This window comes from Vespula vulgaris, chromosome 20 (assembly GCF_905475345.1).
Source record: "Vespula vulgaris chromosome 20, iyVesVulg1.1, whole genome shotgun sequence".
In the NCBI taxonomy this organism is placed as follows: Eukaryota; Metazoa; Arthropoda; class Insecta; order Hymenoptera; family Vespidae; genus Vespula; species Vespula vulgaris.
The window spans coordinates 2,091,853-2,113,805 of NC_066605.1; the positions used below are offsets into that span (position 1 = coordinate 2,091,853).

At 30.0% G+C, this 21,953-nt stretch overlaps 3 protein-coding genes across 14 annotated transcripts in view; 2 read left to right on the forward strand and 1 right to left on the reverse strand.

Moving 5' to 3' along the window:
* The first annotated feature begins 725 nt into the window (after positions 1-725).
* On the forward strand, positions 726-4,436 carry LOC127071166 (zinc finger protein 260-like). Of its 2 annotated transcripts, none has more exons than XM_051010111.1 (8): positions 726-861; positions 1,497-1,826; positions 1,888-2,406; positions 2,489-2,645; positions 2,736-2,954; positions 3,043-3,185; positions 3,262-3,905; positions 4,023-4,436. In XM_051010111.1, the coding sequence occupies exons 2-8, from the start codon at positions 1,581-1,583 to the stop codon at positions 4,039-4,041; spliced, it is 1,947 nt and encodes a 648-aa protein (XP_050866068.1). In that variant the 5' UTR covers positions 726-861; positions 1,497-1,580; the 3' UTR covers positions 4,042-4,436. The 2 variants fall into 2 exon arrangements, with proteins under 2 accessions (XP_050866068.1, XP_050866067.1); XM_051010110.1 differs by lacking the exon at positions 726-861 and adding an exon at positions 868-1,082.
* A 22-nt stretch (positions 4,437-4,458) lies between these two features.
* Positions 4,459-21,953, reverse strand: part of LOC127071164 (Bardet-Biedl syndrome 7 protein homolog) — a 31,595-nt gene continuing 14,100 nt past the window's right edge. The window contains exons 1-13 of one of the 3 annotated variants that reach the window (XM_051010098.1): positions 7,781-7,922; positions 7,499-7,697; positions 7,175-7,343; positions 6,995-7,071; positions 6,611-6,863; positions 6,246-6,511; positions 5,969-6,158; positions 5,807-5,887; positions 5,594-5,737; positions 5,368-5,489; positions 5,195-5,304; positions 4,678-4,957; positions 4,459-4,601 (exon numbers count right to left, since the gene is read on the reverse strand). In XM_051010098.1, coding sequence (XP_050866055.1) covers positions 4,499-4,601; positions 4,678-4,957; positions 5,195-5,304; positions 5,368-5,489; positions 5,594-5,737; positions 5,807-5,887; positions 5,969-6,158; positions 6,246-6,511; positions 6,611-6,863; positions 6,995-7,071; positions 7,175-7,343; positions 7,499-7,697; positions 7,781-7,922 — 2,136 coding nt within the window. In that variant the 3' untranslated portion in view covers positions 4,459-4,498. Of the gene's footprint in view, positions 4,602-4,677; positions 4,958-5,194; positions 5,490-5,593; positions 5,738-5,806; positions 5,888-5,968; positions 6,159-6,245; positions 6,512-6,610; positions 6,864-6,994; positions 7,072-7,174; positions 7,344-7,498; positions 7,698-7,780; positions 7,923-21,953 lie in introns of those variants that run through there. The other 2 variants (XM_051010099.1, XM_051010097.1) reach the window with 2 other exon arrangements.
* On the forward strand, positions 5,214-11,850 carry LOC127071165 (uncharacterized). Of its 9 annotated transcripts, none has more exons than XM_051010109.1 (5): positions 5,214-5,238; positions 7,838-7,928; positions 8,873-8,994; positions 9,114-9,888; positions 9,970-11,850. In XM_051010109.1, the coding sequence occupies exons 3-5, from the start codon at positions 8,953-8,955 to the stop codon at positions 11,157-11,159; spliced, it is 2,007 nt and encodes a 668-aa protein (XP_050866066.1). In that variant the 5' UTR covers positions 5,214-5,238; positions 7,838-7,928; positions 8,873-8,952; the 3' UTR covers positions 11,160-11,850. The 9 variants fall into 9 exon arrangements, with proteins under 9 accessions (XP_050866066.1, XP_050866059.1, XP_050866064.1 ...); XM_051010102.1 differs by lacking the exon at positions 5,214-5,238 and adding an exon at positions 8,738-8,793 and having other exon boundaries at positions 7,214-7,928; XM_051010103.1 differs by lacking the exons at positions 5,214-5,238; positions 7,838-7,928 and adding exons at positions 8,253-8,645; positions 8,738-8,793 and having other exon boundaries at positions 8,857-8,994.

Genomic DNA, 21,953 nt, shown 5'->3' on the forward strand with positions numbered 1-21,953 from the left:
GTTTTTCTTGTCATAAACAATATAATTTATATGATTAGCAATACGCTAATATTTTTTACTACTGTAATATCTAAGAATATATTGTCTTCATACTAATCGACCAATACCGAGCACCTTTCGTTTTGATTCGCTCGATACTACTAGCTTGGCGAACGTTCATTGGTCGAATCATTTTACAAGAATTATTCGATTGGTAGACTGCTATATAAACTCTAATTTGCTAAATCATTATGTCTATAAAATTATGATTATAGAATTTGTGATAATAATCGTGATATAAATCATACATAACTTAAATCAATGAAACGTCTTCTTATTAATCCAATATCTTTCCTATTCGTCCATTTCAATCGTCACAATAGTATTGTCCAATCGGATCGAATTTAGATATATAAATGACTACTTTCTGTTGTTTCATTCTTCAATTGTAAATATCATTTTTGTTATATAATAAATTTCTATCGTTTTTCAATTTTTTAAACGAACACTATATATATATATAATATTAATAAACATAATTCACGAATATAATAATGTTGATTAAATATTTTGTCAGTTAGTTTCCGGATTCAATATTTATACGAATGAATTATATTATACTTTTACGAATTTGTTTTCTCCGATATATACGTTTGACATGATAATAAATGTAAAAAAGATGAAAAGTAATAATTGTTGTATTTAATACGAACGTGTTAGAACTATCAAGCAGGTGGCGTAGGAGTGTTACATCCGTTCTAATGGCGTCAGGACCCAAGCACTGTTGTCACATTTTGTTCTACAGTGTTTCAATATTTTGCTTTGTTTATGTTAGTCAAGTTGTACAGGAAAGGGGCAGAAAATCAATTTGGGCTAAAAAAGGTGAATACAAAAAGATGAAAAAAGACAAATCTATTATTGTTATTTGTGAATCAAGTCTCAAGAAATTTTGTGAGTTCTCTGAGTGCAGTGACCTTGGTTTCTCTGTCACTTCTGAGCTCATAAAGGCGCGAAATTTAAATATTAATTTACTTTCAATTCGATAATATTACATTAACCGTATGTAAATTTTTTTTAAGGAAAAACAAATCTAATTCTATAAGGTAACTTGTACTTCGTATTTGTTCGTAATTCAATTACAATCTAAAGAAATAAATAAAGAAATAAATGCATGAAATGGTGTTACTGATGCCATTAGAACTATTCATGCTAAATAATATAATATTAATTTGATTATACGGAATATAACATTAAATTTACGTTGTCTCTTAAAAATTGAAAGTGATATCATCATAATTATAAATTTATAATAGTACTTTAGTATCAATGTGATATATATAATCCATTAGATATTAGGGTGACCTCTAATAATATAATAATACAGACCACCTATCTAACTTATCTATATATAACAGAAATATGAAGACAAATAAACTTGTATTATATATATCAAATTATTATTTTTATTAGTAATATATAACTATGATTGTATATACTTATCATTTCTTTATTACCAGGTACAAATATTTGCCTCGCACAGATGGGTCAAGAATAAATCTTGAAAAATATTTTTTCAAATAGTATTAGATATATATATTATTATGGAGGTAACAACGGAAGAAGCTCAAGCTGTATTATTAGAAGGCATGGAGGGTGCTCAGTATATAACCATACAAAGAGCAGATGGAGAATCAATGAGTAAAGGGGTTCCTCTTTTAACATTAAATGGAGAATTAATTTCTGAAGGAATGGTCGTTGATATGATTAATGCTGGTGTTGGTACTGACTATGGAGCTGCTACGCAATATTATGAGGCTGATGATTTGTTGCCTCATGAATTAACAGAGGTAATAATATCTTATTGATTTTTATATACAAATGTAATGCAATTTATATTGTTTTATATAGGAAGATCGTAAGTTAGCTGCAGCTTTAGTTGCTGTTCAATTACAACAGCAACAAAAGCAACAACAACTTCATAGTCAATCGCAACATGAAGATTCAGCACTACCTGATGTTTCTCATTTGGAAACATTAGCACCTGTGAACAGTTATTCAATACAAACTGTGCCCGAACCAAATCCACCCACAATTTATCCAACTTTACAATCTTTTAAGAGAATAGGACATAATGTGAAACAGGAATTTATAAATATTAAAAGCGAATACGATGTAAATGTATCAGCTGAAAGTAGCGAGGATACAACACCGACTCCTGGACCTAAACGTTCTTTACCTCATAAAAAACGGATTCCTCGTAAATTGAAACAACAAACAAAGAAGAATTCTACAAAAAAAGATATTGGTAAAACCAATCAAGATTCTATAGTTGTGGAACAAAGAACTGAAATGCAAGTTCATGTATTTGAGTGCGAATTATGCGGCTCTAGATTTAGTAGCCAACTGAAATTTTTTGAACATTTGAAGGTGAATAATTCATTTTTAATATTCATCTTGTTCTATTACATCTATGGAAAATATTATAATCAAATTATTAATTATATCTTAGGTACATTATGAACCAGTAAAACAAGAGACTAGAATAGCTCAAGCAACAAATACCAGTATCACAATATCAGTACCAGAGACGGTACAAAGCCTAGAAAACACTGTGATAGAAGAATTTAGCGAACCCGAAGATATTATGGAAGGAATCAGAGGTGTAGGTCAGTGTAAACACTGCTGTGGAATAATATTTTTGATTTGTTTATCTGTGTATCATCTAATAATCTATTTACTATTTTTCCTTTAATTAGTGGAAGAAACTGCAGCGCATATTAACGATGAATCGGAATCACCATTATCCACTACAAACAATGAATCCATGTTGTGGGCTATAACTGATGTTACTGATCATGTACACAGGGACCATGTTAGAACGTCTACTACTACTGAACAAAATTTACACGAAAAAGAAAAGACTGATATCCCACAGACGGCAAAAAAAAAGAAAGCTTTGAAAGCTCGAAAATCAAGTGCGTATATGTTGAAAAAACTATTTTTAATAATAGAAAAGAAACTTGTACTATGTGGTTAATCTGATGAATTTAATATTTTCTTTAGATGATGAATTAACGTGTCCTCAATGCGATCGATCATTTCATCATAAGAATAGTCTTGTTTATCACATGAGATCGCATAGTGGTGAAAGGCCGCATCAATGTGAAGTCTGCGGCAAGAGTTTTTTTGCTGCTAGCGCATTGAAGGTAATTTAAAGATATTAATTTTTTGCGATATACAATGTTTAATAAATAACAGACGAGTTAATAATTTGTCTTGTAGGTACATAAGCGCCTTCACAGCGGTGATAAGCCATATAAATGCGAGGAATGCGGTCGTCATTTTAGACAATGGGGTGATCTTAAATATCATTCAACCAGTATTCATTCAGAACAAAAACAATATCAATGTGAATATTGTGGCAAAGATTTTGCACGAAAATATTCTTTAATTGTCCATAGACGTATTCATACAGGTGAAAAAAATTATCGTTGTGAATACTGTAATAAGACATTTAGAGCAAGTAGTTACTTACAAAATCATCGTCGTATACATACGGGTGAGAAGCCACATCCTTGTACAGTTTGTGGAAAACCATTTAGAGTACGAAGCGATATGAAAAGGCATATGCATACACATTCTCGAGGAAGATCTGACAGGCCTTTAAACAGAATAATGACAGGGAAAAATGTGGAAGAAGATAATGACAAAGGTGCACAAGCTAAAACTATTCAGGATCTTGTAAGAGATTTAAAACTTGAGGTAGAAGCAACCGGAGTTGTAGAAATTGTTCCACCGGATGATAATCCTGAAAGTATTTTGCCACATGCTGGTGGACAAACTCTGGAATATACTGTAACGACAACCACAGATGGAAATTCTGAAAGAGATCCTTTAGAAGCCGTTGTCCGTACAACTGATAATATGTATGTATTATTACACTTGCTTTCTCAATAATTTTTAAATTAATGAATGGAATAAGAACTGTTATACGATTTTAAAACTGTATTCAAAATTAGCTCTTTCTTTTTTTCATGTTTCAGGCAATACTTTTTTATGTAATTATACATCAAGCGAAGAGAACTGTATAATTTCATTTACATGAATCTAAGAAAACATAAAATGATAAGAAGAGATGTGAATAAGAAAATACCTTATTCATTAATTTTGCATAACGAAATAACTTTATTTTCCTCTATAATTTTTTGCTCGGATATTTGTAATTTATGCCGACTGGAAAGTACAGATTAAGAATCCTATACAAAATAAAAAAAGAAAATTGTATATCAATTTAAATACACAATTATAAATATATTCGCATATACACAACATATTGTAACTACATATGCTCTCAAGGACATTGTATATGTACATTTTTATGGTTAAATAATGCAGCTGTTTATATCGTGCATAAATGTTAAGAAAATATATTTTTTACTTGGAGATGTTTATAGAAATATGTTGGTCCACTCTTATTTACCTACATATATCATCCAATATTTTTATCAACTTAAATATCTCACGTGGAAATAGCGTTACCCGTAAAAATTTGTAAAAGTTGAAGAAAGTCTCTTGATTCGAGTGAATCATTTAATTTTTCTGCTGCAAATTTACTGTTAATTCTATAGAATTTTTAAATATAAAATTATTAATGTTAATTAATCGTATTATAAACATTTCATAATAGATAATTGTTACCTTCGAGCTCCTTTTGCTCGTTCCCAGTCAACATATAAATCTGTTATTACACCATGTAATCTGTTTAAAATTTCAGGATCCTTTGCCAATTGTGATCTAATATTTTGTTCATTTGCAATTAAATCTTGATACTGTGAACACAAATTTTCTTTTGGATTTGTCTTTAATTCAAATTCTTCAAGAACATCTAAAATCTTAATTTTTTCAATTAATTCATGGACAGCATCTAATTGAGGTCGTATAAGTTCCAATACTCTAGAGATACTTCCAACAGCAACATCTATATATAACAGTAATGATAATCAGTATATATGTGTATACATCTCGTCTTGTTTCGAATGTAAAAAGGAATAGATTCGTCTATGATGATAAAATCGCACACAAGAAATAGTTCGCAGCGCCATCTGTATAATATTCCTAAAAGCATTTATACTACAAGAAACTTCCAGGAACATTCTTTAGATGTCGCTACGATCGATTTCTATTAATCGAAGTAATCAACTCTATAAATATTTACCACAAAATACTTCTAACTTGATCTTTCGTTTCGTCGCTTCCCTTGTAAGTATATCTCTGAGTATTATAATACTTGATATATTTTCTCCCGAAAATATCGCATTTCCTTTTCTGTAATTAAATGAAAAAATGAAAGATATATTTATAACAAATTGGAAACTATTAAAAACTAACTTGTATCTACACTTCAATATTGTTCCGATAAAAGAAGATTTATAGGTTAAGATAGCGTCGTTTTCATATAAGTGAGGTCTTTCAGGAACGTCAGGTAATACGAGAGAAAGCCACGCATGCATCTGAAAAACGAATAAAGAATTAGAATATATTTTACGCTTTATGATAGCACAAAATAATGTCTCTATATTTTTATAAATGTTTATAATTAATAATTCTTCGATACCTCGGCAATCGTAAAACTACCGCTCAATCTTAATTCGTTGAAAGGTCCTTCTGGTAATGTATCTGCATCGTCTATGTGTTGTCTTTTATGTAAAGATAAAGCATATATAGGTATTGATATTCTACGACAACATTTTGGCTGCACCTAAGGTTATGTATTAATATTATCGAGAAAACTAATATTTTTATTTTAAGCGATATTCGTAAACAATACCTGTGATGTAACGTAAATTTGTAAGGTACCTGGTTGGCCTTCAATCGTTCGTAATCTCATTTCGAGGCGATTGGTGTTGATCTATATAATATTAAAAAATAACATTCGAAAATAAATGTTAATTATTTTATATAATAATAATAAATATATGTGTATATATACTTGACATCTATACGTAGCAAGTACAAAGTTTCCTTCCTTTGGATTGCACATAGATAAACTTACAACTGCACTATTATTTTCTACATCTAATAAAACTATTGGTGTGTTCGATTGTATAAGAATATTATCTATTGATGTATCCAATTCTACTGAAAGTGAATATGATGCATCTTCTTCATGTAAAGCCATTCTATAATATCAAAAATAAGATAAACAAATGTCATTAACGTTGTTATAATTTTTGAAAATATTTCATGTAGAGATATTAAGCGATTACCTATGTTTCACAGCTAATATTAAAGGTGCTAAAGGATCAGCTGTGAAGTTAGTAGTTTCTCTTTCCTCAACAAGTTTTTCTTCCAATTGGTGTATTTCAAGTTTCAATTTTGCTATAACAGTATCGCTTTGTCCAGCTTCTAAAAGGCCAGGAGGTTTAGTAGTTAGACCAAATATTCGACCAGAGTAAGTAGTAACAAGAACTTCAGGATAACCAATAGCACCAATAATTCCTCCAATAACAGTGCTAATACTTTCACCAGCATTCTATAAAATATCTTTTTAGTAAGTGAATAATTCTACATTCCTCTACTTTATAAGAAGATATATAATATAATGGTATATAATTAAATATTTAATATTTACATAACGATAACGTAGACACGGTGATGTATCTTCATCTGGAAATGTAAAGACTTCAACGATTCCATCTTGTCGTCCAATAAGTATATCCATACCATCTTGTAATTCAAATGTGTCCAAAGAAGTAACTTCAGATCCCATAGAATTAATTAACCAAGTAATTCTTAATGTTTTGTTGCCTTGAAGATTTAGTAAACCAACTCTACCATCAATAGTTCCTAACAAAACACGTTCTGTTGATTCCACTTCTTTTTCCCTAAGTAAATCATGCATGTCAATATTGATACTGTATTTGATGTAATTTATAATAATCAAGTATTGTAATAACTTATGATAATGATAAAAAATTATTGTATAATTAGATTTTATATACACTATTAACAGAACCTATATACAGCAAGCACCGTTGGAATACTTGGCAATCTTAAAACTGTTGGTCTCATAGTACCATGTAAAACACGTACCTAAAATGTATAAGAATGAGTATCAAAAAAGTAATTTTTTGTTGAAAATTATATATATTATAAATTTATAGATATTTGTGAAATTTCTTTTTTAAATACTAACTGCACAATCCCCACAAGCAAGAATAGCATATACCATAGAATTGTCACCAGGTAAGAGTACGACGTCGTGTAATATCTCTCCGGCTAGATATGAATCTGCATCTTTACAATCATAATATCTATGATAAAGATCACGAGCACAAGCTGCTAGATTTGGACCAAGCACATATCTGCTCGATATATCGTATAAAAAACTTCAATCTTTTTTTATATTATTATTATTATTATTATTATTATAAAATATATTAGTATGTATACATGTATATAACTAAAGATTTCTCTTTAATTAGACTAATTATTAAAAATGATAAAGAACATAACTTACAAAGCAGAAATAGGATCTAACAGACTTGTATCAAAATCCAAAAACAATTTCCCCTTTTTTGTAAAACCTTTAACAGAATTTCCATAGGCAACAAAAATTTTATCTCTCGCTGTTTCCATAGAACCTCCAAGAATCATTTTATTAATTTTTGGTCCAGGTAGAGATTTGAATAACGCTTGTAATTCTCCTTTCTTCATTCCTATTTTAGGTAAAGAATACAATCTTTTTTTAAATACAGATTATTTAGTGTAATTAAAAAAATAAATGAATTTGATTATTTACCAAAAACTTGTAGTATACCATCGTGATCACCAACAACAAATTTTTGTGTTTGTTTAGGATCTGTTGGAGGTAAAATTCTAGTTGTACCACGAGAAGTAACACCTACAGACACGTAATCAACACGTGAAAGTGCTATTGTCATTTTTACGTAAATATAAATTACGATTTTTATATATGAATATATATATGTATATGTTATAACATGATCTTAAAAAATTATATACAATAAGTAAAAAGGATTGTGTTAGATTTGTAAGTACTTATGAATCGATTTATCCATAGCAACAATAGAACACAACAAAGCTTATATAAAAAATAATTTTCAAGAAAATTCTAACGAGCATAGATATTATCTAAATTTTGATTTAGTTTCAGAATTATTATTATATTAATATATTACATTATAAAAATTATATATATATACACACACACACACACATACATATATATATCATTTTCTTTTATTGAGTAATATCTTATTTTAGAACGAATCAAATTCAAATCGATGGTATATTTGTTTTTGTGCCATATATTTTGTACTTAATCTAAATTGACATATATAAAATGGATTATAGTGAGACATAATATATCATATTTTATTTTATAATACATATTATAGCACATAATATTTTATTTTAAAACTGATCAAATTCAAAAGCGTGGTTTATATTTGGCGCCATATTTTGTATCTAAGTTGGCTAAACACGTTATCCAAATAGTAAAATTTTGACCAATCACGTTGCTCGGTCGCCATAATAGTACAAAAATAGATCAAACATTTTGGATATTGAAAATTTAGTATTACAATTTCTATAAACTAATCAGATCGCGATATTGTCTGGCGTTACACAGTGAACAGAAAAAGGTATATGAATGAGGTTTTAAATTAAATTGACATATATAGAATGGATTATAAGAAGAAAACAGTTGGTTTATAAATATTTCTTTGTCATTTAGAATTTTATTTAACCATGGAGTACGCAGTTAGTTTTATACGTCGCTCAGTATGAAAAGTAATCATTATATTTATTAGTTATTTGTGAAAACGTAATATTACCTTTATATTTTTATAATAGGAATTTTCCCATTTAGTGTATCTGGGAATTACTTAATTGTGAAGAAAAGAAGTTGTTTCTTATTATCAATTAAGGGGAAGTTTATGTTCTTATAAAATGGAGAGTACATCACAAGTGGGTTTTACAGATCATCATTGGGTTAGTATATTTATATATTTGACAAAAAAAAATTATGAATATTTTGTAAAATTTATATTAATTTTTACATTTAATTTAACATTAAATTTATATTAATTTATATATGTTTTCATAAACAGGAACAAATGGTACATAAAGCTGTAGCATATCAACAAGATTTTTACGAATTACTTCCAAGTTGGACCACATGTAAAAAGGATGATATCAAATTCATTAAGCAGAACATAGGATATGCAATATTTGGTTCACCACTTTTTGAAAAAACTTCAGATTCTAAAGATATTTTAAATTTTGATATTAATGATATAAGCGATGATACGGAGATAAGTGAAGTTATTCATTATAGTCCTAAAGCCGAACATCTTATAAATATGATTTTTGATAAGATATGGAAACATGGTAGACGACTTAAAGATGATGTTATAAATTATGGAATCGTGTATAACATACTTTTTCGTAATAAAATAAATAAACCATCCAAAATGAACAGCGAAGAAGAAATAATAGCTGTACCTGTATTTAAAATACAACACTACAATGATGATTTACAAACGAAAAGCAATACAAATAATGAAAACGTTTATACTGTTTGGTATATAGATATTAAGGGTAGATTATACAAAAGTTGGGAAAATTATATATCGAAGAATAATTTACCAAAATGTACAATGGTCTTTCCAAAAGATGGTTACTATCAACCAAATCCTGAATATAAAATTATTTCCGATGACTCTATTGTATGGATTGTCGTTCAAGACTCTTCTATGTGTTCTATTCAGGCAAGTATTTTATCTAAAGTTAACACTACGATTAATATAGCAGGGAGTGCTGCTACTTTTGGATTAGGAATTGCAACAATCTTCACTCCTGGTTCTCCATTAATTGCTTTGGCAGGTAAATACCTTAGTAGTTATATAAATTAATTTAAAAAAGATTAAAATGTCCATGTACTGATTTATATTTCATTACTCATAGGAATGGCAGCAATGGGTGTAACTGGTATTTGGACAATTGGGAAATCTTCTACAGAATTATATGATAGAGCGGTACATGAAGAATCTATCAGTCCATTTAATCGAAACGCTTTGTCTGCTTGGCTTGGTATAGCTGGAAGTACTGTGGGAATAGTACTTAGTGGTACTACAGTTCTTTTGAAGAAAGCTGCTACAGCAGGCTTACAAGTCAATCGATTAGCTAGGTCAGCGCATGATGCTATGGTAATAACCAGTATATCCATCAACTTGATTGGTGTTGGTTATAAAAGCTTTCAAATTTTTGAAAAGTTTAAAGAACAAAAAAGAGTTGATATTGAGGATATTATTTATATCGGAACTCACCTATTGTTCTTTACGCATTCTGTGATAAATATAAAATTTGCTAAACAAATAATCGAATTAACCCAAGGGAATATATTAAACAAGATTGAAACAGAATTGCGCAAAGACAATTTGCATCAACATTATGAGTTCACAAAAAAGAAAACTGATATGCGAGTTAATAATGATAAAATAATTGAAAAAGATGCTGCTATTATACGATGGTTTAAAACAATTACAATAAATGACATGATGTCTAATAATAATTTGCTTACTATATCAAACTGCTTATTAAGCGTAGAAAAAGGAAAAATAAAGTTAAATGGAATAACGTTATTAGATCCAATATTATTTGTGGCCATGATAGGAAAAAATTTGTTAAAGAAGATCAATGATTGCGAAGATCAATTAAATCCATATACAGATCAACAAACATATGCATTAACAAAATTGCTTGAAAAGTTATTATCAGATTTGTACACAAGCAGAAATTATCCAAGCAATAACCAACCATGTATAGTTCCTCAGTTTCGATCTCTCATAGAAGAATTAAAGAAAATCGATAAATCTGAAAATATATTGCCTTTTATATTTAATATCGCTGTTACCATATTACGAAGTAAGAATCAATTGGAATATTTGGTGGAAGGATGCCGTTTTGTATGGGATTATATTAAAATAAATTTGAAAGATGCAGGATATCAACTTTCAACTGAGGACAATTCTGCTAATAATAACAAAATAATGGAACATCTTTTTATAACTATATTCGATGCAGTAGATTTGATGATTCAAGACTTTTTTAATGCACTTCAGCAATATATATACATGATGCGTAGGACGCATTAAACGTAAATATATCAAATTTGCGTAACTATAAATATTTTATATTAGAAAAATAACAGATAATATCCATTCTTTGTTTCTTCCAATTTTTTTTCTGTTTTTTTTTTTTTTTTTTTTTTTTTTTATATACATAGTTGCACAAATTGCTTCCGTTAGATTATTGTATTATGTTATCGCTACAATAATATTTCATATATATTTGCTAATACATTTGCGTTATATCATTTTTACTCGTATATTCGTAATTAATCAAAAACAAATAAATTATTATTATTATTATTATGATTTATAATATTTTACAAAATCGTACCTTATAATTTTTTAAATCACAGAGTACTCCGGAAGTACGGTATAAAGATGAGCTAGACGTCATCTGCGTTTGGTTTCGAAATTCATTCGTATGTACCGCCCCTTGTATGTAGTTGCCGCCGTCATCAAAGGCGGAAAAGACTGAGAAAGAAATGGCTTAGCCTTCGAACGTCCCTTAAAATGATTTCATGCTAAATCAATCATTCCCTCTCTCTATCTTTATCTCTTTCTTTTTCTTCCTCTAATAGCTAAAGCTTTTTTTATTTGTCTTGTATAAAAAAAAAATTTAACGCGCATATTATTTGTTCATAATTTGTTGCTTCTTATTTATTTATTTATTTTTCTTTTTTAATTTTAATATTACCATTGGATAATGTTTATAATTTTTTATTGTTGTTTCTTTTCTTCCTTTCTATTTCCTCCATAAAATTTTTCTTTTTTTCCCTCTTCGATTAAATTTTATCAGATAAGTTAATTTTTTCGAAACAATAAAATATTTTTTATTAGATTAATTTTTTTATTTTACTTTCTTAGATATATAGATTTCTTTTTAAGTGAACACGCCCATCGATGATATTCTAGAGGAAAAGAAACGTCATCCCTTCGTTAAGGAGGTGTGTTGTAACTAAAAAAAAAAAAAAAAGGGTTGTTACCGTTGACGATTTACGATTAACCGGTCTAAAAGCGTTTCCCTCTCTCTCTCCCTCTCTCGCTGTAGCAGGCAAGTTCTTTTCTTTAAGGAGAGAGGAAACATTTTTGGTTCCTCTCGATGGCTTTCTTTTCCATCTACGTGTATAAATCAGTTTACTAAAGAAACATTTTACATGTGTATATGTGAGCTGATATATGACCGTGTGATTCATTAACCTTCTCTGATGAAGCATGTGTTAATGAAGAGAAATGTCCTCTCTTCTATCTACGTTAGCCTATATAAAAAGGGATGTGTTTATTTTCAACCTATCTTTCGCGTTCCAATTTTCTTAACGAAAAAATTATATTTTATAGAATTTCTTTATATTTATATTTTGATATAAATAAATAAATAAATAAATATATATATATATGAAGTATATTATGTATAATTAAATAATTAATTATAATTAAAAAAAAAAAAGACAATATATATAAATAATTTAATGAAAGAATATAGGTAGTCATTATACTTAAAAGTAATTAAAAAGAAAGATAATATAATTATTATAAGAAATAATTGATTATAAAGAAAGATTACACATAGTATACTTTAATAATTTCATTATAATTCTAAGAGATATTTTAAGAATAAAAATTAAAGGAAAAAAAAGGGAAAGAAAAATAGACAAAAAGAGAAAAAAAATCATATAAAGGTGGAACCCCTTGTGGAACGAAACGATTTTCTTCACACGAATAAGTTTAACGCTTTTCTTCAAACAAAACGAAATTCAAGACTAGAGATATAGACTCAGATGGATTATGCAAGCTTTTTCTCGCGTTGGCGCCAACCAGACCGGAGGTGACGCCCTTTTTTTCTCTCTGCGCCCCCACTACAATTCCATCCATCATTCCATTCTTCCTTCCTTTCATTCTCTCTTCTCTCTACTCTTTCATTTTTTTCTTTCTTCTCTTTTTTTTTTAACTTTCGAATAGCTAAAATCATCCTGCGTGCCAATTTCAAAGCTCCTCAACGAACTCTGAACGACTGAACAAGTAAAAAGAAAAGAAATTATTCTATTTCCAAAGATAGAGAGGAAGAGTAAGACAGTGAGAGAGAGATAGAGAAAGAGAGAAATAGAAAGAGTAAAAGAGAAAAAGAAAGAGTACGTGTGAGAGAAAGAAAGAAATAATAAGAGTAGGAGAGAGAGAAGAAGAGCGTGAGTGTGTGTAACAGAGAGAGAGAGAGAGAGAGAGAGAGAGAGAAAGAGAGAGAGGGAGGGAGAGAGAGAAATAGTAAAAGTAAGAAAGAAAAAGAGAGAGAGAGAGAGAAATAGAGAAAGACGTTCTCCCTCTCCTTCTACGTTCTAGATACTCATTCGTACTACGGTGTATTTAGAACGAACGACTGTTCGACGTGCAAGAACAACGGCAAATGCGACTTTGCGTGATGGAAAAGAAATATTTAATAGAGCATAGAAAGCAGAACCGATTTCTAACGATTGAACTTGCGAGAGATTGATTACTTTCAATCGACATATGTAGATGATTACGAGATTCATTAATATTCGTAATCGCGTCTTGTTTTTTGGAAATTTGATTCGGTTCACACACGTAGATAAGTATGTATATTTCGTCGTTTCTTAATGGTTTGAAGTCCACTTAAGCTAACAAGATAGCGTGGAACAGCTGTTTCAATGTTAACGAAACGCTGCAGCCGGTCACGCCTGTCAAAAGGTTACAACGGAGGGAAATAGGAGGGTCTTTAAGTTATGCATGCAAATACAAGTACAACGATGGGTTGCGTCTTCTTTGTAATTTTTTTCACTTTTATATATATTCGCTTCTTTCGAGTTTTCTTTGAATCGATTATTGATGATCAATCAAGTATCACAGATTTTTTTCACTGTCTTTTGTATCTTCTTCTTTTTCTTTACTTATTTTCTTTATTTGTGAAATGTCTATCTTGCAAAAGATTCAAGTAACCAAACAGAATTTGCAAACATTTTTTTCTTCGAAATGTTCAATTGCAACAAGATTCAAAGGACCAATCAGATAACAGAATTTGCGAAAAATAGGCGTTGCCTATTTTCCACCTGTATCGTAGTGACCAATGAGAAACGTCCGCAGGAATAAACCATCGGATTGGAGCGACGATCAAGGTGGAGGATAGAAGCAAAATGGCGCATTATTCGCTATGGCGCCTCTCACTCGTTTTTCTTGGGATTATTTTTTTTTCATTTCTTTTTTTTTTTTCATTCGTTTCTTGCTCGATAAAAATTTAAGGATGGTAAAGAGTAAATGAATAAAATCGATAGATTTTTTTATAGCATTACAAATAAGAGAAAAAAATTCGTCTTTTTTTCGTGTTTTTGTAGAAATTTCTTTTTTCGACGAGTTTAGAATTTCTACGAATCGCATTATGGTCTCGTGCCTATGGGAAGCTGCTGAAAAAGTAATGATTAATCTTTCGTCGAGAGAGGTTACATAGTTGACCGAGAATCTACAGGGTTCTTGGGTAAAAATAAGAAATGACAAAAAAAATAAAAGTAGAGAATGAAAGAAGAAGAAGAAGAAGAAGAAAGAGCAAGCTCCCTTCAAACAACAATTCCATTGAAAGTATCACGTATCCTAATGTGTTTTCTCTTTCTCTTGGATTATAAAACAAAGAAATTTTATTGTTTCTTTCTTTTTTAGAAAATTTTGGAAAAAAAAACAAACGTAATCGAATAAAAATAATTATCTACTTGACTTAAAACTGATTAAGATCACGTACCTATAACAAATTGCGATGCAGTATTATTTTATAAACTATTTCTTATATTAGTATTGAAGAAAAAAGAAAATGAATACGAAAATAAGTTATCCAAGCGTTTGAACTTGAACGAAATTACGGAATTAACATCTTCGAGGGGGTATAAGACCTAAGTCAATGTGAGTCCCCGTATGGTTTTGTGAACCCCGATGGCGAGCCCGCCAATGGTTGTATGTGAACGAAGAGACGTGGAAGGCAAAAAAAAAGAAAGAAATAAAAAAGAAACCGGGCCTCCTCGTGGGGTAGAGAGAATGGGGTCTCGAGGGGCCTCTTGGACTCCTCAGCGGGGGTCGCGTCTTGATGTACTTTTCTAACAGTCTAGATCTTACGCCATTGTTTTCTTTCCCTTTTTCATGATTCGGGAAAAGATAGACAGACAAACAGACAGATAGATAAGTACTCATATTTGTGAAGTAGATAACATACGTTTTATACAAGTATGTAAGTACTTACTTAGATATATTTCTCTTAACATTATTGATTCTTTTTTCTCTTCTTAGTAAGTAGACAATAATCAGAAATTCGAATCCTGTTTGTTCTCTGGAAAGTTTCTAACTTTGAGAAAGAAAAATGGTCGGTCAACCGTTGAAATAAGAGAAGAACAATCGATATGTCTTCTGGGAAGAACAACTTTTGCGAGAGAAAGAGAAAAAAGGTGTAGATATATACCTATACTTATGTATAAATGTATGCATGGTTGCGTGTATGTGTGTACTAGAAAAGGCCAATGCGAACTTACCCCGATGGCAAGCACGTGTGTTTAGAAAATATATCTCAGTGGAATGTGCACACACGTGTTAACGTAGAGACTATGTACACCGACCTAATCGTTAATGTATCTGATTCTGAAGGTTGAATTTCCGGTATATTTAAAATAAATATAGTATAGAGTAAAGGAGATGTAAGAAGTATGAGAGAGAGAGAATGAGAGGAAGAGATTGAGCGTGCGCGAATGGTCTTAGGAGAAGTAGGAGACGCATTTTTTAAATCTTCTTTCTTTTCATAGTACTATTACAGCGTGCATAGTCGATGCATGGTTAGTCGGTATCTTTGATGATAGTTTCAAGGATTCGGTGACGTCTCGTGTTATACAAACTTGTCTCTCTTTTTCTCTTTTCTTTTTGTTTTTATTTTTATTTTTTTTTTACATAAAAAATAGGAACCTCGAATCTATTTTAACAATATCATATTACGGGATAGTTAGATACTTACTTACTTACCTACGTACGAAAAGAAGTGAGTTCGATTTAAAAACGATTGAACATAATTGTTTAATTGAAAGAATTAAATTAGAAAGTGCATTAATGAATGATCATCGTGCTTGAGTAAGTTTATTGAAATACCGAATTATTATTTAGATATATTTGACGAATAATATTATTAAATACACTTTTAATGCCGCAGGGATTAAAGAAAAATTGATTCCGATTGATTGGATAACTCTAATAAACAAATTAAATTTTTGGCAAGTTCATGCTCGTAAATTTATTTTAAGTAATTTTTTAAATAAACGATTGAAAGAGATTACGGACTGTTGATATGAAAGAAATAAAGAAAAAGAAAAAAAGAATAAGAAAAAAAAAGAAGAAGTAGAAGTAGAAGAAGATTCATGATTGGCCCTTCGTAGATCGTTCGTGTAAAGTAAATCTAATAAGATGTAATTCTTTCCCATGCACCTTGAAGAGAGAGAGAGAGAGAGAGAGAGAGAGAGAGTTTGTCGTCTGGCAAACACATGTTTCTCGGATTTTATCCATTGAAAAAAAGTTTTAGCCCTTCGTCATGTGACACTAACGTTTGCTACGATACCGGAACTCGAACTTTGCTAATTTCGTACCCTTTCGTCGAATTAATAGATCGCTTTGACCTCTCATACAAAGAAAAAGTATGCGAATTATTAAAGGAAATACTTAGACACGCACACACGCAAATACATATATATGTATGTATGTATGTATGTATATGTAAATCAGAACATTTATGCAATCATAATATATTATAATATTGGGATAAATATATCTAACATCTACATTGATACCAATATATATATATATATATATATATATATATATATATATATACATCGCTAACGATTTAATTTACTTAATTTACGGGTAAAATTATTATTATTACCTACTGTAAAAGTTACACTTTGCGGTGATACGCTTAGTTGATTCAATGTTTTTTATAACAATAAACATACGATGACGACGACGACGACGACGACGATGGAACTCCACTATCGCGACGTCGCCGACTGTTTGTTTGATTTTCGAGTCGACTTTCTTTTGACGGGACTTCCCTTTACTCCTTTTCGTCGTCGTATTCGTCGTTTTCGTTGTCGTCTTTGTCGAAGTCGACTCTCTGGAAACGACGTGTGGATGAGAGAAAAAGGGCGGAGAGGAAAGAAGAGAAGGATGGAGACAGTGTACTAGTATACCGGTTCGAGATCACGGTTATTCAAAACGAATGTGAGTGAGAGAGGGAGAGACAGAGAGAGAGAGAGAGAGAGAGAAAAAAATAGTACGCGAAAAAGAAAGACCACCCTGCTTGAGAAAAAAATAGATACGATTTTTCGATACATCCTTTTTAATGACAATGATTGTTACTGATGTATTTATTTGCTTATTATTTTTGTTTTGTAGGTATTGCTTATGAAGATTCATTCATATAATCGATTTTGTTTTATTCGATTGGTTTGTTTTAATCGATTGGATTTTAAATACAACAAAATCTTATCTGCAATGGTATCAATTTTTAGCTTTTTATTTTACACTTTCCATATGTTTTTTATTTCCCAAATCCAACCGCATATCAGGATCATAAACTTTTTGCTTCCCTTGAAAATCTCTCCAAGATTGATTCGATTAGTTTTTATTAACGAAATTGTCTTTGATTGGTTTCCGGAGGTTTACTCGAGTCGTGCGAAAATGCAAAAAAATTTGTCATTTTGAATAAGAGAGAGAGAGAGAGAGAAAGAGAAAGAGGATAGATCGACAGCCCTTAACGACGAAGGATATTCGATGGTTCACCATGTGTCATGAACCTATGGACCCCATCCATTGGTTAGCGAATTTGGATTTATTAGTCGTTGCAGAACTCTGAAGAACATGTGTTCACAAGTGAAAAACTTGTGCGGCCTGAACACATGTTCGGCAAGAATGAAAACCCGAAGACCGAGTTACGTGAAGAGAATATTTTCCCTATTTTTCAAGGTCCCGTTCGAACTACTGCAGTTTTGCTATATGACACGTTCTGGTATATAATTATATTCTTGTAAATAATTGTATTAAAAAAACGAGCTACAAAGAATATAATCTTTACATAACAATAATTAAATTAATATAATAATTATAGATTAAATTTTATTAACAAGATTTACTTGAATTTATTTCAATAAATTTTGAATAAATTTTTATTACATTGAAAAAATATAATCGTTCGATAAATAATTGTAAATAAAAGGATTTATTTTATAGGACTTATGAATCAGATTAAACATAAAGATCGATTTCATTCCGTAAAATATGACTTCTAAATTCTGTGAACAAGAAGAACAAACACATGATCTTTATGGTTTTTAATGGTGACAAGTGTCTTTCTTATAATAGCCTCTTATTACATTATAGCTGTTACTCCTTATTCGGAACTGCTCTACAAATGTATGAATGAATGAAAGAACGTATGAATGAATGTTTCTTAAGCCACATATTTAGTACTTGTTTATGATGATCTGTGATAACGATTTAAACCTATATACTCGTCAAATGTTACTTATAATTCGTTTAAATTGTAGATATGTATCTTGATGAAAAAATAGAAAAAATTCAAGTTATAGATATTTTGAATATCTCGTAATATTTCGATATAAACAACATTGTAGTATAGTATTATAAAGGTTATAAAGTTCATCAAAATTATCAATTATATAAGTGTTATAGAATAAAAAAGTTATAAATATATCTATATCTATATGTGCACATAATTTTATAGTGAATGCTGTCAATTATGTTCGTGAGTTGTAGACGCAGAATCAAATCAATGGTATTAACTACGAACAGATAAGAAGAACTAAGAACGATAGTTGAAAATCTGTTTACCGTTTTCAACGCAAATACTTTTCTCCTTCATAAGCCGAAATACTGACTGACTTTTACTATCCACTTAGTTCTGCCAAATACAAATTCCTCGTAAATACTTTTGTAAAGTTGAATGAAATATGCACCGACAGGTTCGACGTATAGATATCTATAATCATAATAAATGATATATTTCACTGATAAACGTGTAACTAGTGAAACATTTAACATTGAAAAAAAAAATAGAAAAGAAGCAAAAAAGAAACCTGTACCTCAAATATTATTTAATGGCATCTCCAATATTAGAGACCAGATGTTTTACCTGTTTGCAAAGAACCTTTAGCAAATGTTCACCGAACACATGTTCGAACTTTTGCTTCGGAAATAAAGATAGATTTAGAAAAATTTGGCGAACACGTGTTTCCTCCGGTGTCATCTGGTATCGTCTTACTACTGAACTTAAAAGTGCAACTTTAATGAGATTCCGGTCACGTTAATATATAGTTTTATCCCTAGGCTCCTTTTAGATTTTTCTTATCTTTTTTTACGATCTTACTTATGAATGTACTACAATGAGTACAGTTTAAACATTTTTTTCTTGCAATACGTTGGTAACCCTAATAAAGTACGTGCATTTATATGATTATAATAATTCTTTTTTTTTTTAACTGTTTTGAAGAAATGTGCATGAAGATGTACTACATGTACGACGCGTCTCTCTCTTTCTCTCTCTCTCTCTCTCTCTCTCTCTCTCTCTCTCTCTCTCTCTCTCTCTCTCTCTCTCTACACACACACATCCACACAGAAATTTTGTTGTCATCGAAGTTTTCCGGGGAAAACCTTAGGACGAAACTTTTCTACTTACCTGAAAATACTTAAAGAATATATTTTATCTTTTAATTTTAGTGTTCTTTTATCGCCTGTTGGAATTTATTTCAGATTTTCCTTATATTAAGGGATTTTGTTGTTCAAGAATCCATCAAATACTGTCCTTTTTGGAGGGATTTTCCAATTTTTAATGGAAAACCGATGGATTTTCCCGTAGAATCTATTTTTCAAAATTTTAATAACGTTTTAGAACGCGTATTTCATCGGATTTTCGAATCACTTTCTATCTTTCTCTATCTCTCTTTCTTATATATATTTTTCGAGTAAATTCTTAGTTGATTTCAATATCCTTTCATCCATAGCCATTTTCCATAGCATTAAATTTATGCTGTGTTCTGCAAATGGTGGAGACAGTAAGCATGGATGCAAACATAGTCGAAATTATCTATTGGCGCGAATCGTGAAGACAGCGTTTGTAAAATATTTCACTGATACAATCGAGTATGTCGGAGACATTACTCTTTGCGAGCTTCACGTATGACACTAATGACACAAAAAAAATTCATAGAGTACTATCATCCGATAGTTCAAATCGAAATCATGGCTTTGCGATTTTTCTAAATTTTTCTTTTCTCGTTAAAAATTTTTTTTAAGTATTCTACTAAAAAAGCGAGTTTGAATTTTCAGCTTGAACGATCTTTGAGTTTTTCTTATAATATTTTCAGTTTTGTATTGACGAGGATTTCTTTTCGAGGATTTCTTTGAAGCATGCTAAAAAATGATTGCTCGAACTTTTAATTATTTGCTGGTGATTTCACTCGTACTATGCATGTTTACTTTCTTTACTTTCTTATAAGATATCAATCAATATTCTATTCGAAGTACAAGTAATATAAAACCTGATTTACATTGTTCTATCGTATTGAATTGTTTTATTGTGAATCATATTTTATTTATCATAATTATCTTTATTTGACAGGTTATGAAAATTTTTAATAAAACAACAAGATGCAATGACAGAGATAGCTTTTTACAGATAAAAAATAAAATAGAAATCTCACATTTTTGTTTTTGTTGTCATTGATTTTTTTATAGCAACGTTTCCACGTTAAAAATCAGATTGCCATTAGTAAACGATAAATAAAGCTGTCAAATACAAAAATAATGCTAGAACGTTGCTATCATATTAATATCAATCTTTTTTCTTTATTACGAGAAATTACATAGATAACAATAACAGATAAGAGTTCGACACAAAGTTATTACGACACCAATGTTTACCTTTAATATATTCATACGTAGTGTTTACTATTTGAGATCGACAAAGATTTCGAAGGTAACTTCTACCAGAAGGTTTAGTACGTTGTTAGATTTCGTACCGACGTGACGCAATTCTATACGAAATTATTATTTCCGTCGTAACTTTCGTACAAAGCTTTGAACAATTTATATTTATATAAAATTATATTCGTATAAAATTTCTTTCTTGTTAAGACTAATAGAATATTATAATATTGTTAAGATTAATATAATTATCTCTTAGTGATCTTACATGTTAATGATATAACGAAACAATATAACGATAACAATACTACAATAAAATTAATTTTTCAATTATTTAATATAACTCATTTCAAAGATAATTCATTAACATCTTTGATCTGGATCTTCTTAATAAAAATAAAACTAATAATAAAATAAAATGAAATACAATAAAAATCAATGTGCAGTAAAGAATATAACACGAAAAGATTCGCGAATTCGTGTATTTCTTTTCGATCTCTCCTACTATTCTTTTCTTTTTCACTTTCTTATTTTCGTCAGGCGATATAAATATTCGTGGATGGATCTCCCCTTTATACATTTCCTATCTTTCTCCCTCTCACAAATTTACGTTTCCTCCCTCTCTCTTTCTCTATCTCTATCTTTCTCTCGCACGTTATAATTCTCACTCTATTTCGTAGAATTTTTTTCTTTCTAATTTTTTTCTACTCTCTTTTCTCTCACTCTTTCTCTCTTTCTTCTCTTTTTAGAGGAGGACAAACACCGGCAGATACGATGAAATAAAAGAAAACATTTAATGGTGAGGAAATTTTTCGGGAAGCATGGATCGCCGAGAACAGAGAAAGATAGATAGAT